At 41.2% G+C, this 13891-nt stretch overlaps 3 protein-coding genes across 4 annotated transcripts; 2 read left to right on the plus strand and 1 right to left on the minus strand.

The window, feature by feature from the left end:
• Window positions 1-599: 599 nt before the first annotated feature.
• Window positions 600-4740, minus strand: LOC117144967. 2 transcript variants are annotated; one of them, XM_033310428.1, is made up of 4 exons: window positions 4453-4740; window positions 1059-1270; window positions 832-942; window positions 600-777 (listed from the first exon to the last, which is right to left on the minus strand). In XM_033310428.1, exons 1-4 carry the CDS (start codon window positions 4738-4740, stop codon window positions 600-602), a joined length of 789 nt encoding a protein of 262 aa, XP_033166319.1. The 2 variants fall into 2 exon arrangements, with proteins under 2 accessions (XP_033166319.1, XP_033166318.1); XM_033310427.1 differs by lacking the exon at window positions 1059-1270 and adding an exon at window positions 4044-4255.
• Window positions 4741-5006: 266 nt separating this feature from the next.
• LOC117145975 (F-box only protein 11) lies at window positions 5007-6153 on the plus strand. The gene is made up of 3 exons (XM_033311881.1): window positions 5007-5201; window positions 5296-5822; window positions 5886-6153. The coding sequence occupies exons 1-3, from the start codon at window positions 5007-5009 to the stop codon at window positions 6151-6153; spliced, it is 990 nt and encodes a 329-aa protein (XP_033167772.1).
• A 1191-nt stretch (window positions 6154-7344) lies between these two features.
• LOC117145186 lies at window positions 7345-8181 on the plus strand. Its single transcript, XM_033310743.1, has 3 exons — window positions 7345-7527; window positions 7599-7807; window positions 7867-8181. The coding sequence occupies exons 1-3, from the start codon at window positions 7345-7347 to the stop codon at window positions 8177-8179; spliced, it is 705 nt and encodes a 234-aa protein (XP_033166634.1). The 3' UTR covers window positions 8180-8181.
• Window positions 8182-13891: the final 5710 nt, after the last annotated feature.

Here is a 13891-nt window from a genome sequence, read left to right on the forward strand (position 1 = left end):
GATAAAAAGTTAAAATTGGATATAAATTGGCTATTTTTCTGATGTCTTCTTTCATTTTTCAATTCAGCCAACTCCAATTGTCAATTTACTAATCTGACAGATTTTATAACGCTCTAAATCTATTACAGCCCATATTTCTCGATGCCCAAATGATGGCTGTTTTTGGCCAATAGTCGTAAATATGTCAGCCGGTCTCCTAATTTTCACTCATTGTCTAAGACAATGCCAACTTTTCTTTTGATTGATTTCAATCGAAACAGCAGCAGCAAAGAAACTTTGGCCAATGTATTTTTATTTGGCTCCAATTGAGGTTCGTTTGCCACTGGCAGGATGATAATGATGGACCAGAAGGTGTCTGGAGACCCACTTCCACATCAGTCAGCTGAAGTCGGCCCACAGACACCATCAATTCCACTTGGCTCCGGAGGAGGGATGTCGCATGCCAACTTGCAGCTGGCCAGAAGATACATGAAGTGTCATTTTTTAACCTGGCTCAACAAGTGCCCTTTTGCACTTCTCTTCGCACTTCCCCCATCTGGATACCAAGTTGACATTTTAAAGGAATTGTATGCGAAACACTTTTAGAAATCGGAAATTTATTAGGCGTAATAATTTTTCGGCGGTGTGGTATATTTTCCAAATGCCAGTTCCAGCAAAGAGAAATGACAATTGTACTGGGTGCAGTCGTCGGTATGGGCATTCCGATATGCCTGATCGTAGTGCACTATATCCCCATTCTCGTGCAGTTCCCGGGTGAAAATTCTCTGCTTTGGCAAGCTGTGGATATGGAAGGAAATTAGAAGATATCTGGTATTATTAATTGGAACTTACCTGAATATAGTACGAAGCATCTCGCCCACCATGCTCATCTTGGTGCGCTGAAAGTACTGGCGACTCTCGCAGAGGGTTCTCAAGATGCAGTCACGTCCATTATAGCCCATGCTAAATGGATAGTAAAAGTACAAAAATTAGTTCAATGCTAGATTTCTTTAAAATAAAACATTAGTTAAGTCATAAGCACGAAAAGATCTACACCAATAATTCGAAAACCCCCTTACTTATCCACAACTGCCTCGATCTGCCGGTAGATGGTGCTCCTCGACCTTCTACGCAGGACTGCTGGAGCCACAGGATGCGTGGCAAATCCGTGAAGATTCTGTAGTACCCACGTGGTATTCGGCAGGTCATAAGCCACTCCCCAATTCAGGCCGAAACTGTTGTAGCCATAATACGGATTACCAATGATGCCCACGGTGAAGCAGACGGCCACCTGATCAAGGAGACGGTGACAAAAAAGGACTCACTGCAGGAGGGGATTGGTCGCGGGACATGACACATACGGAAAACGAGGAGCCCTCGGGAAAGCTGAGATAGCGCTTCGGACGACTGAGCACTCGCTGCCACCGGCGGTGCAACAGATGCGAGGATGTAACCAGAGACTCCGGCGCGGAGGCGAATGTGGATGTGGATGCCGTGGAGTCATCCGCACGTTCCATCATAGTCATCAATGTTGGCGGTGACCATAAATCACGGCTGACATTACCCGGGAAAAACGAGGCAGCGGCGTCGGGGAACGAGGGCGTGGCATTTGTCGTTGCAATTAAATCGTAAATCAAAAACTTTGCAACAATTAAACGATAATTAAACAATGCGGGGTGCGCGTAAATCATGGCAGAAAAGAGGAGCAACGTGGCACGTGCCACTCTAGCAGGCGACTGAAAACTGCAGACTGCAAACTGCAGTGGAAGCTCCACTTCGGGCCAAGACAATGCATCGGTTGGGCCAAAGGAAACTGGCCCAAGTGCAAATGTGTCAATTGTCCGTTAACGTTTAGAATGCTCTTCAGACACTTGCAGCAGTCACGTTTACAATAAACATGGCACCGGCCCAAAAGGTCGACGGGCGGCGGAGGAGGGCGGCAAGCATTCAACTTAATTGAATTGCCTGTGCCGACACTTGCAACTGCACCTCCGCCTGCACCTGCACCTGCATTCCCATCCACCTCCATGCCCACCACCACCTGTCGATGCCAGGCGAAAGGTCGGACTGCCTGGGCAAAGTCAAAGATGCGATGACAGAGATCGATGGGTTGGACGGCCATGGAGTTCATATTTGCCAACGCTGCTGCGCGGCGAAAGTGCAGTGCAATATTAGTTCACACCTTAGGTGATTGGGTGACTCTAAGGGTCTGGCTAGCTTGGTTTCGACTGGATAGAGGAGTATGGCTAAAGTGCAAAACTATGCTATTGAAAGGAACTTGATGTGATTAAACATAAGCTTTTTTAGTATTAAAATGAAATATAATATACTTTTTCTCTGATTAAATATTGGCCACCACACAAACTGGCACACAATGAACTGCTTAAAGGAGTGTTCCACCACAAACTATAATTTCCAGGGGATTTTAAGCTTGGGAGTGGGGATAACTTTTTAGCCCCCCCCCTTAACGCCAAATCCCCCTTTGAAATAGTGGCGGCTGTCAACTTGAATGCTGCGGCCAGGGCGACAGGCGAGCAAACAAACAAACAACTTCATTAACCCCATAGGGCATACATCGCATACACAAGGACTCCCACTGCCAGTGCCATTGCCACATGCGAGTGTAGATGTATACTATATGTGCGGATATATATCCCGACATATCGGATAGAGGCAATTGAGGCCAGGGAAGGCGCTTAGCTGACCCATTAGACGGAGAGGCGGTCGTAAACCAGAGGAGCCAATGCCAAAAGTCAGGGGCAAAATTGCCGGGCATCAATTGTGGGACGCTAAGCAAAACAGACAATCGAAAAGCGAAACCAATCGAGGGAAAACAATCATGAAACACAAGACGAGCGAACACATAGCACACAGCACACAACACACATTTGAGATACAAGTCACCGAATTCCCGACACGTGAAGCTAAGGTCAAAGCCAGGGGAAAATCCTGCGGAGGATGGCAAAAGGAAAAGCCAGCCAGCCGGTCGAAGGACAAATATGGTAACTTTCTGACGACCACTTGAAGCTTAGTCGATCCCAGGAATTGAGGCAGAAACTCAAGTCGTATCGAAAAGGGGCTCAAGTCCTTTGATTACCATGACAACGCCCATCACCGAATGTATCCCAATGTGCGGATGTGTGCGTGTGTGGGTGTGCGGATCGTTGATAAGGCATTTTACAGATTGCAGATAGTTTAACGGCCACCCGCCACATAACTCTGCCCCAATTACGGCCTAATTTGCTATGCATTTTTCGCATTGGCTCCAAGTTAAAGCTGCCGGAACCGCAGACTTCAGACTCGAGACTCAGACGCACGGTCCTCAACGGATATTAAACTATTTCCGAAGCATACAAAAAGCCAATTTAAATGCTAATATAAAATACCAACATTTTATTATTATGCCATGAGCACGCATCGCAGAGTAGGGCGGTAAAATGGGCGTTTGTGGGTGGTGGGCGTGGCCTGGTAGGGACAACGACCACTTTGGGTGCGAAGTTCCCTTGGTCGCACTGTGCGTGATAAGCCAAGTGGCTTGGCTGATTTTGGCAGCGCAAACAGGACGACGAGCAGGGTGTCCTGCCACTTGAGCCATGCAAAGTATCTACATATGAGTGGGTGGCTACATCTGTTGAGAGCCGTACAGTGCGTTTCGCAAATAAAAAGCCCCCAAAGTCATTAATCAGCGCGAATTTATGCGAGTAATTCAGGACTGCGACTGAGATGATTTACGTTTCTTAATTGTGCTAATAAATCATTATTACTGATAGGATACATTTAAATTATAGTTATCCACTTCCTTTGATACTTTAAACTATTTCTATTATTTGCTTAAGCTTTTCTTGCAGTTGTGAAGTGAACTTTAATGTGCTCGCTAAATTGTTTTGTTTAATAAACTTAATGATGAGCTTATTCACTTAGGTAAGACAAATTCACAGAACACAATACATTTTAAATATTATTTGTCTGCTCAGCTCTGCCTCCATTTTCACACCCAAATGGACCTGAGATGGTCAAGTGCCTTTGACCCATGAATGCCGATCCATGAATCCCGGCCCACTCACCTGTCTATCATTGTCTCCAGGCGGCCATAGAGCTCACGTCGATGTCTGCGCTTGATTTGCGCCTGGGCCGACTTCTTTGTGGTCCACCCGTGGGCATTCTGCAGCACCCAGGTGACATTGGGCAAGTCGTAGGCAACGCCCCAATTGATGCCCAAACTGAGGTACAGCAGGTTGGGGTTGCCAATAACACCGGTGGTCAGACAGACAGCGCCCTGGAACACGGCCACAAAATGTTTTATTTAATCAAGTTAGCATAGTACCATTTAAATAGATTCCAACTGGACACAATTTTGTTTGCATGATGCTTGCTAAACATTCATTTGTATTGGTTTTTCCATTTCCAATTATAATTTTTTCCTGTGCATAAAGACGGCATGTTGTCCCATTGTTCGAGGGTTCGTTGACTCACCGATGCTGATGAACCCTGGGGAAAGGCCACAAAGCGCTTGCCTCTCGAGAGTTTCCGCTGCGACGATGGGGCCGCATGTGGTGTCAGTGGGTCCTGGTCCAAGTCCCGGTCGAAGTCCTGTGCGTTCCCCTGTGCGACGACGCTGTGTCCTGGCGGAGTCAGCGTGACATTGTTGACTTTGCCGGCTTCGTGACTTGTCGCCGGCGGAGCAAATTCATCCGGCGAACTGCTCTGGCATTCGCCCAAAAGCCATGCCGTGAACAAGAGCGTCAGCCAAGTCGCAGACATAATTCCAACTGAATCAATGATTTGGCCCTTGATTTCTACCATATTCCATCCAGCGCTTTGTCTTAGCGTTCTATCAAAATGGTAACTTGTTAATTGAATTAGAGCCTGGCCAAGTGACCCCTTTCCATACTAATGCCTTGACCAAATAGCTGCTGCGTACCAAATTGGATGGCCACGCGAACGGAATGGGAACATTACTTGTTCAATCTGGAGTTAAGTGTCGATCCGGCAGCAGCCTGGTTCTTCAGTTCTCGGCCAGCTTCGCCATGGAAAACATAATATGGCTTAGACTGGCGGTTTTGGGCATTTTCGTGGCCTTAGTTTCCGCAGGAAATGGTACCACTTCCCTAATGTCCAAGTCCAACTCCGGGAATAGGGGAGTGACCTACATGCACGAGAAGATACATCTACTCCATCGCCAGAAGCGCTGGCTCACTTTTGAACTGGGATCTGCTCTAACGGTGAGTAAAATAGTCATGTAACTTTTAAGTAATGGAAGTTATTATACATATATATATATTATATATATTATATACTTACTTTTTCTGATCACAGGTGACTGCAAATTGCGCCAAGGCAATTCTAGATACGATACCCAGAGGACTTATCTGGTTGGCAGAGATTACCAGTCTTTATGAACTACCTGCTGCCATTGAAGATTGGATACCCAGGCATGTAGGCAAGCCGAAGGCGAAGCTTCCGCCTCCACCTCCGCCACCGCCTCCTCCACCACCACCTCCTCCACCACCACCACCACCTGCTGTTCCTGGCAATCCAGTTTCACTGCCACCACAGCCCGTGATTGTGCCTCTGAATCCCGCAGATCCCATACAGTCCTTCTACTTCGCCTACCCGCAAGGCATTCCCACGCTGAGTCGCCGCAAATCCTATTCGCAGCAGATGCAGATGGGATGTCCAGCCTCCCACCTGGTCAAGGATATGTACGGAACCTACTACTGCCGACCATCGGCGATGTCCCGGCGGCTGAGAAGGGAACTGGAGAGCCAGGGAAGGAGGGTGATCAATGAGGCACAGAATCCGCACGGCATGCTCTTCGATCTGATATCCATAATGGCCACCATGTAAGGATTGACCCTTTGTATAGTATGTACGGAGACTTTCAGCATTCCCATATCAATTTTCAGGTTTAATTACCAGCCCAACTACTGCGTGATGCGCACCCTGTGCGAGGCACGTCATCTGCTGGCTCCGCCGGGCCTAACGCTCTTCCACGACATCTTCCGCATCATGCTGCGCTACGTGCATCCGGAGATTGCCCACAAGCCCAAGTATCGGGAGGCCTTCACCGCCGGCCACTCGATTCACCAATGCGCCAGTTTGTATGGACCACATTGCCGGCAGAGTTTTTTGCTGCTCATCAGCGAGAGGTTTCAGGAGAAATACGCGAGTTGATTGAATGAAAGCGAAAATATGGAAAACACGCCAATGAATTTATCGAACTGCAAGGCCTCAGCTAACTGCTATGACACCCTATATAGAGTTAATGCACCGAGTTGCATGTTCAATTTGATAAAAATATAAAGGCAATAAACGGAATTGTAAATATGCAGCGCTTTTTTAATGCAGATTCTTGGAAATATCCATAAACTTTAGGTTTAAATTGGTATGCATTAATACTTTTTGAACTTCAATTGTTAATATGTTTTCTATTTGATAATAACTATCCATTATAATTATTTTTTAGAAGCCATGAAAGGTTAATCAAAATATAATAAATATAGTATTTAGAGTCCTTATTTACTTGTCGCTCAGTTTTGCCTTTAATTTCTTGCGTTTATTGAAGCTCGTAACGATGTTAAAAAATCAATACTTTCGTGCATTAAGCTCGCACAAATTGTGTAATATTTCCACAGTTCAAACAATAAATACAAATGAAAAATGAGTGCATAAATTGATGAGCAAAAAAAATGAATTTTATTGTGCGCCACAGCAGAAAGTTGAATGGAAATTAAGTAAATACTCGTACATCGACATTTTTATTGACCATTTTTTTGGCCACTTTGTGGTGCGCTTCATCGAAAATTGCAGCGCATATGAGTTCGAATCTTCATCCGTTTTGTTGGTTAAAATTATTAATGTTTTTAGTATGACCGCTTGAGATTAAGTAGCCGAACTGTAGTGACATAAATGTATATCTGCAGCTAAAGTAGGGTATGGAAACATTGATATATTCCCAAGTGCATGGAACCCACTCTCCGGGGAGCCGAACTGCCAATTCCATAATTTGTGCTGTTTGTTTTTCGCTTCACAATGCTGACAATTGGAGTGGAAGTGGAAACAAAACAAGTGTATTTCCCACTGTTGACAGAAATTTACATGCTACAGCAATCAGTGTTGGCCGCATCGACGCACGATGGCACGAGATAGAGAAACCCAACCCAAAACCAAACCCAATACCAATCCCAATTCCGTGGAGGAGGAGGAGGACCACCATTTAACAATGGGCACTTGTTAAAAGCGGACTTTGCAGGCAACCGCTAATCAGTGCAATCAACACGGCACTCGAACTAATAAGCCGCTATAGCGACGGGTTCCCATTTTCAGTTTGGCTTTCAGTTACCAACGGAACGTTCTACCGACAGCATGAGGCTCTCTCGAACTGGCCACTTCAGTTTGCTGGCACTTTGCCTCCTGCTGCACGAGGTGCAATCCCAGGTGATGTCCATGATGTCACCAGCTGCAAATGCCAACCGGACAGGGGAGGTGACCAAAGTTCTGCGCCGGCACAAGCGTTATCTGGCATTTCCGGAGGGCTCGTCGGTTTCGGTGTGAGTGTGTTGATGGCCAGTTGGCCAGTTGGTCAGTAAAACGGCTCTAATGGAAGACATATCCTGCAGGGCGCCATTTGCATGACGATCGGCATGATTGGCAACCCCGATGTTGACTATCTCAGCTGGGCGGTCAACTGGGGCGTGGCCTACGATCTGCCCAACCACCAGTGGGTCATCCAACACGCCCATGGACTGAACGCCACCCTGGCCAAGGATACCATCAAGCGGCGATCCCGGCGAGCATTTTACGATGAGGTGCAGTCCTTATTTGACAAGTGAGTGAAAATGAAGTCAAATTTATATAGTTTTGTACCCAATGAATCGCATCTTGCAGCATGGGTTTCAATGGTCGTTCATGTGTGGCTCGTGCTCTCTGCGAAAGTGCCAGGTTCATGCTGCAGTCTGAGGAACGGGGTAACATGTTGCAGGAGTTGGTCAGGACTGTCTTCAGCCTGCCCCCCTCCCCGGTGGCTGCCCACGAACCACAAGCCCATCATCAGTACGATCGCATATACCGCCGATCCAAGCGGAACTCACGGGAGTGCCATGAAATCTATCCAGGATGCCAGTTTTCACTGCTGGCTTTGGCATTGGGCAAATATATGGCGGCCACAACCACGAAGTTTAGTTCATTCAACTATATGTGAAAGAAAAAATGATTTACTTGAAAAAAAGAAAATAAAAAGGATTAACAATAATTAAACAGTTGTGGAATTTATTTACTTTTATTATTTATTTACTAAATCCCCTTACTTATAGATTCATTTCGAAATAAAAGACTGGCTGGTTTTTTTAAAACAAATTATTTTCATTCTTCTTTATTTAATAACGCGTAACATTTATTTATATAGTAATTGTTTTCTTTTAATGTGTTGTCGTTTTTTAATTGTTTTCAATTTTAGTGTTGTTTTTTTCGCAATTGTTGCTATTATTTCAATTTGTTTTTGCGTTAGCTTAAGTTCGTTAATTAGTGTCTTACATTTAGGTTGTTAATGCATTTCCATTTTATACTGTTGTTTTAGTCAACGTATTTATGCTTCTATCGATTTCGTTTATTTTGTTTAATACCTTCGATTTCTTTGTGTGTGATCTGGTAATTTTTGATCAATTTTCAATGTTCAATTGTTTGCTTGCTGGCTGCGCGTGAGTGTAATTAATTTAGTTTCGGTTTGTTATGTAATATGTTTGCGGTTTTGTTGTTCAAGAGAGTTTCGAATATATATTTAATATATATAGTAATCATATATATATTTACGCACGTATTTGTTATGTGAAATGTAAATGCAACGCTTTTCCGTTTAAGTTTAAGTATCGTGTCACATTTATCTGAATTATACTGATGCACAAATGTCCATTTTACCATCTCATTTTCTCATTAGGTTCGCATTTTGCTGATCTTGCTTTGATTTGCAGTGTCAAATTTAGCTTAGTCTATACTTAGTCGCAAGTATTTTACATAAATCGGATTATCGTTACTTAGCTTACTTACGTTATGCGATTCCATTTAACTAAATTTTCAATTTAGTCAAAATTGATTCTCGTGTAGAATTTTTAGCGAGCGCTTGGGACGCCTAACTAAATGTTTACTCCATACTTGTATTTATATCTGGCTTTATTTTACTGCGTATATGTATGTATATTTATCGTTAATTATTTGGTTTTGGGTTTTATTTTTTTGTTGAGCAATTTGCCGTTAGTTTGGCCCGTGGGCGCTTTACCTTTAACTTTAATATTCGTGGTGTTGTTTTCCCCAGTGAGTTGCAAGACTTTAAGATTTGCCATTTGCTTTGATTCGTTTTTTTTTTGAGTTAAAAATCTTGACGCTAAAATTGATTTTGGTTTTCATATCTCGATCGAACGAATTGAAAGAAAATTTACACAAAACTTGCAACGGAAGCACTTAAACCTAACGGCACCTAATTGTTAATACAAAAAATATACATACAAGTGTATATGCATAGTGTATACATACCTCCTAATACCTATATACCTTCAAATATATAGTTAGTACAATTCTTATACACTCGAGGGATTTGTAGTTTATGAATTTACACATTTGATTTTGGCTTTATCTCGCACACACACACATGCAACGCCATTCACTCAATTTCATACGCGAAACGCATACATGCACAAGCATAAAATATTCGAGTATATTCGTGGAGGTGTGTGTTTAGCTTAAGGCTGTGTGTGTGTGTGTGTGTGTATTGTGCTGCGGGCGAATCTGCGGTTTTTTTATGTCAACCATTGAAAACCTCTCTTTCGAATATGTGGAGGTGCATCAAAAATTGATAGATTCAGCTAAAATACCATTGCATGCTTTTAGGCGCATTCGTGGGTTATTAGCCTAAAACTAACATTGCATACTTCTGGGCACCTTTATTTGTGATTTCTTTGCTCTATCGATTTCTGATGAACCTTTTGTAGTTTGGAATCATTGAAAAAGCCAGTTTCTAACTAAACCAATTGTTTTGGCCTTGCTCTCGGAAATATTTTACAAAAGTTGTCTGGTTTTCCATACGTAGTTGCTATAAATCATGGGTAAAACTCTAATTGCTCTGAAATGTGTACGCGCGTATCGTGTGTCGGTGTCTAAATTTTCTAGCTGTCATTGAAACCGTTTTTAATGAATTAATTTATGTATTTTTTGATTTGCCTCGCTTCTGGACAACTTTGTAAAAGTTTGTTAGCCAAATAATACTATCAATTCGGCAACTGTATGTACAAGACGAGCTTTAATGGAAATGGATCGATGTGCTGTGCCTAGAAATTCTGGAAAAGTGTTGTTCATCTATTGTCAGGTACTTGATTAGTTGCTGGGAACCGAATGGGGTCAGAGTTCAAGTGAGAGAGTGAGAGCGAAGAATGCTTCGTGGAAGGTGTCTTCATTGAATATCCTGTTAACCCTAAAGAATGCCATGATTATTCGCTAATCGAGCTTGCAGAGTGCACTTTCAGTGTGTGTGTGTGTGAGTGTGCTTGGGTGTTTGCTGGTGTGTGTTTCTATTTGTGTGTGTGTGTGTTGGTTTGCGCTTCAGATATTTAGCATTTCTGCATTAATCAGCGCCGCAGTTGCTTCCAATTCGATTTGTTTACTTGTTTTTCTTGTTTAGCAATACGCAGACTTTGATTCTTGTTGTGTTTGCTACAAAAGACGACCTTTGATTGGAAGACATACGATTTTATGTTTTTTGAATCTCAGGGTCAAGCCGCATATTTATCAAATACCTCAATTTCCTGTTTACATCGTAATTATTTTGCTTCAGTTAGCCCATTTTGCTCGATTTCATATATTTTTTTGTTTAATAACTATTTCGCGTTTAACTAATTATGATAATTGTTAGTGCTAAGTGTGATTGGCCTTAAAATGGTTTTTCGTTTTGCTAAAATGAAACACATTATTGCCTGGTGTAAATGCCCCTATTAAAATGGAATGCAACGCGAATTATATCGAATTTCTTGGGAAATATCTAGTTATTTCAAGTATATCCTATAAGGGCATTATACTCGGCAACTGTTGAGTAGTTTTCGTTACTAATCTCCTCAAGTATTCTCCTGTGCTTTATCTAAGATTTGTGTGTGCTCACAAGTTCGTTGTCCTTTGTAACTGTAATCGGGAAATGAATTGTACTGGAATTAAATTCTTTTCGCTTGCTGAATGATCGATCGGTGATGGATCGGCGGTTGCCTCACAATATATATCTATATATACAGGTATGAACTGCTTCAACTGCGTGCTTCTTGTGTATGCATTGCTGTGTGTGTGTGTGTGTATGGGTGTGGGGTTGTGTGTGTGTATGTCCTGTGGTGGTTACTTTAGTTATATACAGAGTTATTGGTGAGTTGCCTATATAGTTAGTACTTAGCTTCAATGTTAACTTCGAGCCCCGATCTGCATGATCCTTACGACCCTTACGTGACTATAGCTCCTCCGCAAAGGATCTGTTTTCCATTTCCGTGGACACACTGCGAAAATTGTTTGCTCTTAACTAGTTCGTATATCATTATACTCGTACTCATATCATATATAGATGATACATATATATGTGTATATTTTCTATATGTTCTATTTGCATTTCATTTCGTCTTATTTGTGGCAGTATTTAAATTACACGGTTTCTTCTCGATTACCTAAATTAACTGCTTAACTCTCCGTATCAAGCACACTAAACATTTAGCTAGAAACCTAGGGAAAACTTGAACAGAATCGATTCGAAAAAGGCAAATTCAAAATGTTTGACATTACTAGCATAATATACAGATAGTCGCTAATTCCATTTAATTTACTCGTTAATATTTATGAATCAATGCTGAAATGAACTGTACAACTATAGGTCCGACCGATCGTGAGTGGGATCGACAGACCGACTGATTGAGTGATTGAATGAACGATTGTTTGCTTGTCTGCTTGCTTGTTTGTTTGGGCGGTGCGTGTGTTTGTGTGTGTGCAGGACGAAGGACCGGCACACCCACACGCCCACACACCCACACAGAGCCAAACCTATTTGTTTATAACCTAAAAACACAACCAATGAGAGCATATACACTTCTATGTATTTGACGTTAATTCGATTTTGTTTTCTCTAGTGTCTTCACTTTTCACTTTTCCTCCTTGTGTTTTTCATTATTTGGTAAAACGAGTTTTCATTTATTTCTCTATTTATTTAGTTTTTTGTTTTAGTTTGGCTTTAGCGTGTCGATTTCCCAAGTGAAACAATTTACAAAATGGTTTTTGTTGAAATGAATTTCATCTAATTGTTCTTCCACGCATCTCGCATATTTTTATGTGTTTTTCGCTTTTTGCATTTTTATATTTGCATAGTGACATTGTTTAAATATGCATAAATGTTTTATAGGGGTTTTATTCATTTAGTTTATTTTATTCACAGAAAAGTTACGCCATTTACTTGTCATTAGTTCTTTGTTTTCATTTCGCTTTGCTGCGTTTAAATATATTTAAATAGTTGATTGTCTAAAACTATAACAAAAGGTTTGTTAAGCTGGAAATCTGTACAAAATAGTTTAAAATTAAGAAGCTTACAGTAAATAGTCGATTCAACAATTTGTATGCATTCAAACAAAACTTATATCAGCACACTAAAACTATTTGAATAATTCCTAATAAACAAACATATTTAAAGCTTAAGCAAGTGTTAATTTAAATGTATATAATATTTACAAGTCACACCAAAAATGGCTGATATTTTTTGCCTATGATTCTGAAGTTTAAGTTAGATCTTAACAAAACCAATAACTAAGAGCCGAATGTATCGTTATTGTACAAAATATATTTTATTTTTCCATTTGGTAATACCGGTTTGCCCTTTTGCTTTAAACTATTTCTTGTGTACGGACTTTTTGGTAATTCAATTTTGTCCTCTATGAATAATTTTTGCAATCAGTTTTTTTGCCTTGTGTCAGTGGTTATTCAGTTTTGCATTTTAAAAGGTGTCATGTGTTGTGTTCCATATTCTATGTATTTATGTGTGTGTTTTTTTTTTCTATATATACTTCATATTTTTCAGACTTTTTTATTTTATGCTTTTCGATACGGAAGTCGAGAATGTTGTCAAATAGTTTACGCGCTTTTTTTTCATTTCAGTTAGCAACATTGTGTGTGTCAATTTTTTTTTAGTTTAAATTTTATAAGCTCAGTTTAATACTTTCAATATATGATGCACAATTGTATTTCCTGTTTGTGTTATAAATGAACGGGTATTTTTATGGATTTTGTTGCTGCCTCTTTGCATTGTTCATTTAATCGATTTAATTTAAATGTGACATTGGTTTCATTCTAATTTAAGTCCTCGCATTTGTATTTAATTACTTGATTTATGATATTCCGACGTTTATTTTATAGGCTTTATAATACGTTTAGTTTAATAGCTAGATATTTAAAAAATGTTAACTGTTGATTTTTATGCACTTTACATTTTAATACACCCAAAACGGCATCCGCTATTTAGATTTTCCTGTTTAGTTTTCCTCTTTTTTATCGCTATCGTGTGCTTGTGTGTGTGTGTTTCTTTGGCTGTGTGCATCGTGATAAAATAGTTGATTATAAAATAATTGCAACTTTTAAATTTCCACCCAGTTCCACCCAGAACAAGTCCAAAATGTGCTTAAACAGTGCCACATTCGTTGGCTTGAAAAACTATTTTAATTAATTCACACTCACAAATGTTGAATATTTTCGATTAGGAATTTTAATTAAACTTTTGCCGCCTCGCACGCACAACTCTGCTGACGCAGCAGCAGAAGAGGCAACATTCAGACATTTCTCGTGGCAACAATGAGCAACACCCAGGCCGCTCGACAACCCTGGCAGTGAGCTCAGGGTTGCCGCTGTCGCTTGTCGC

This window comes from Drosophila mauritiana, chromosome 3R (assembly GCF_004382145.1).
Source record: "Drosophila mauritiana strain mau12 chromosome 3R, ASM438214v1, whole genome shotgun sequence".
Classification (NCBI taxonomy): Eukaryota; Metazoa; Arthropoda; class Insecta; order Diptera; family Drosophilidae; genus Drosophila; species Drosophila mauritiana.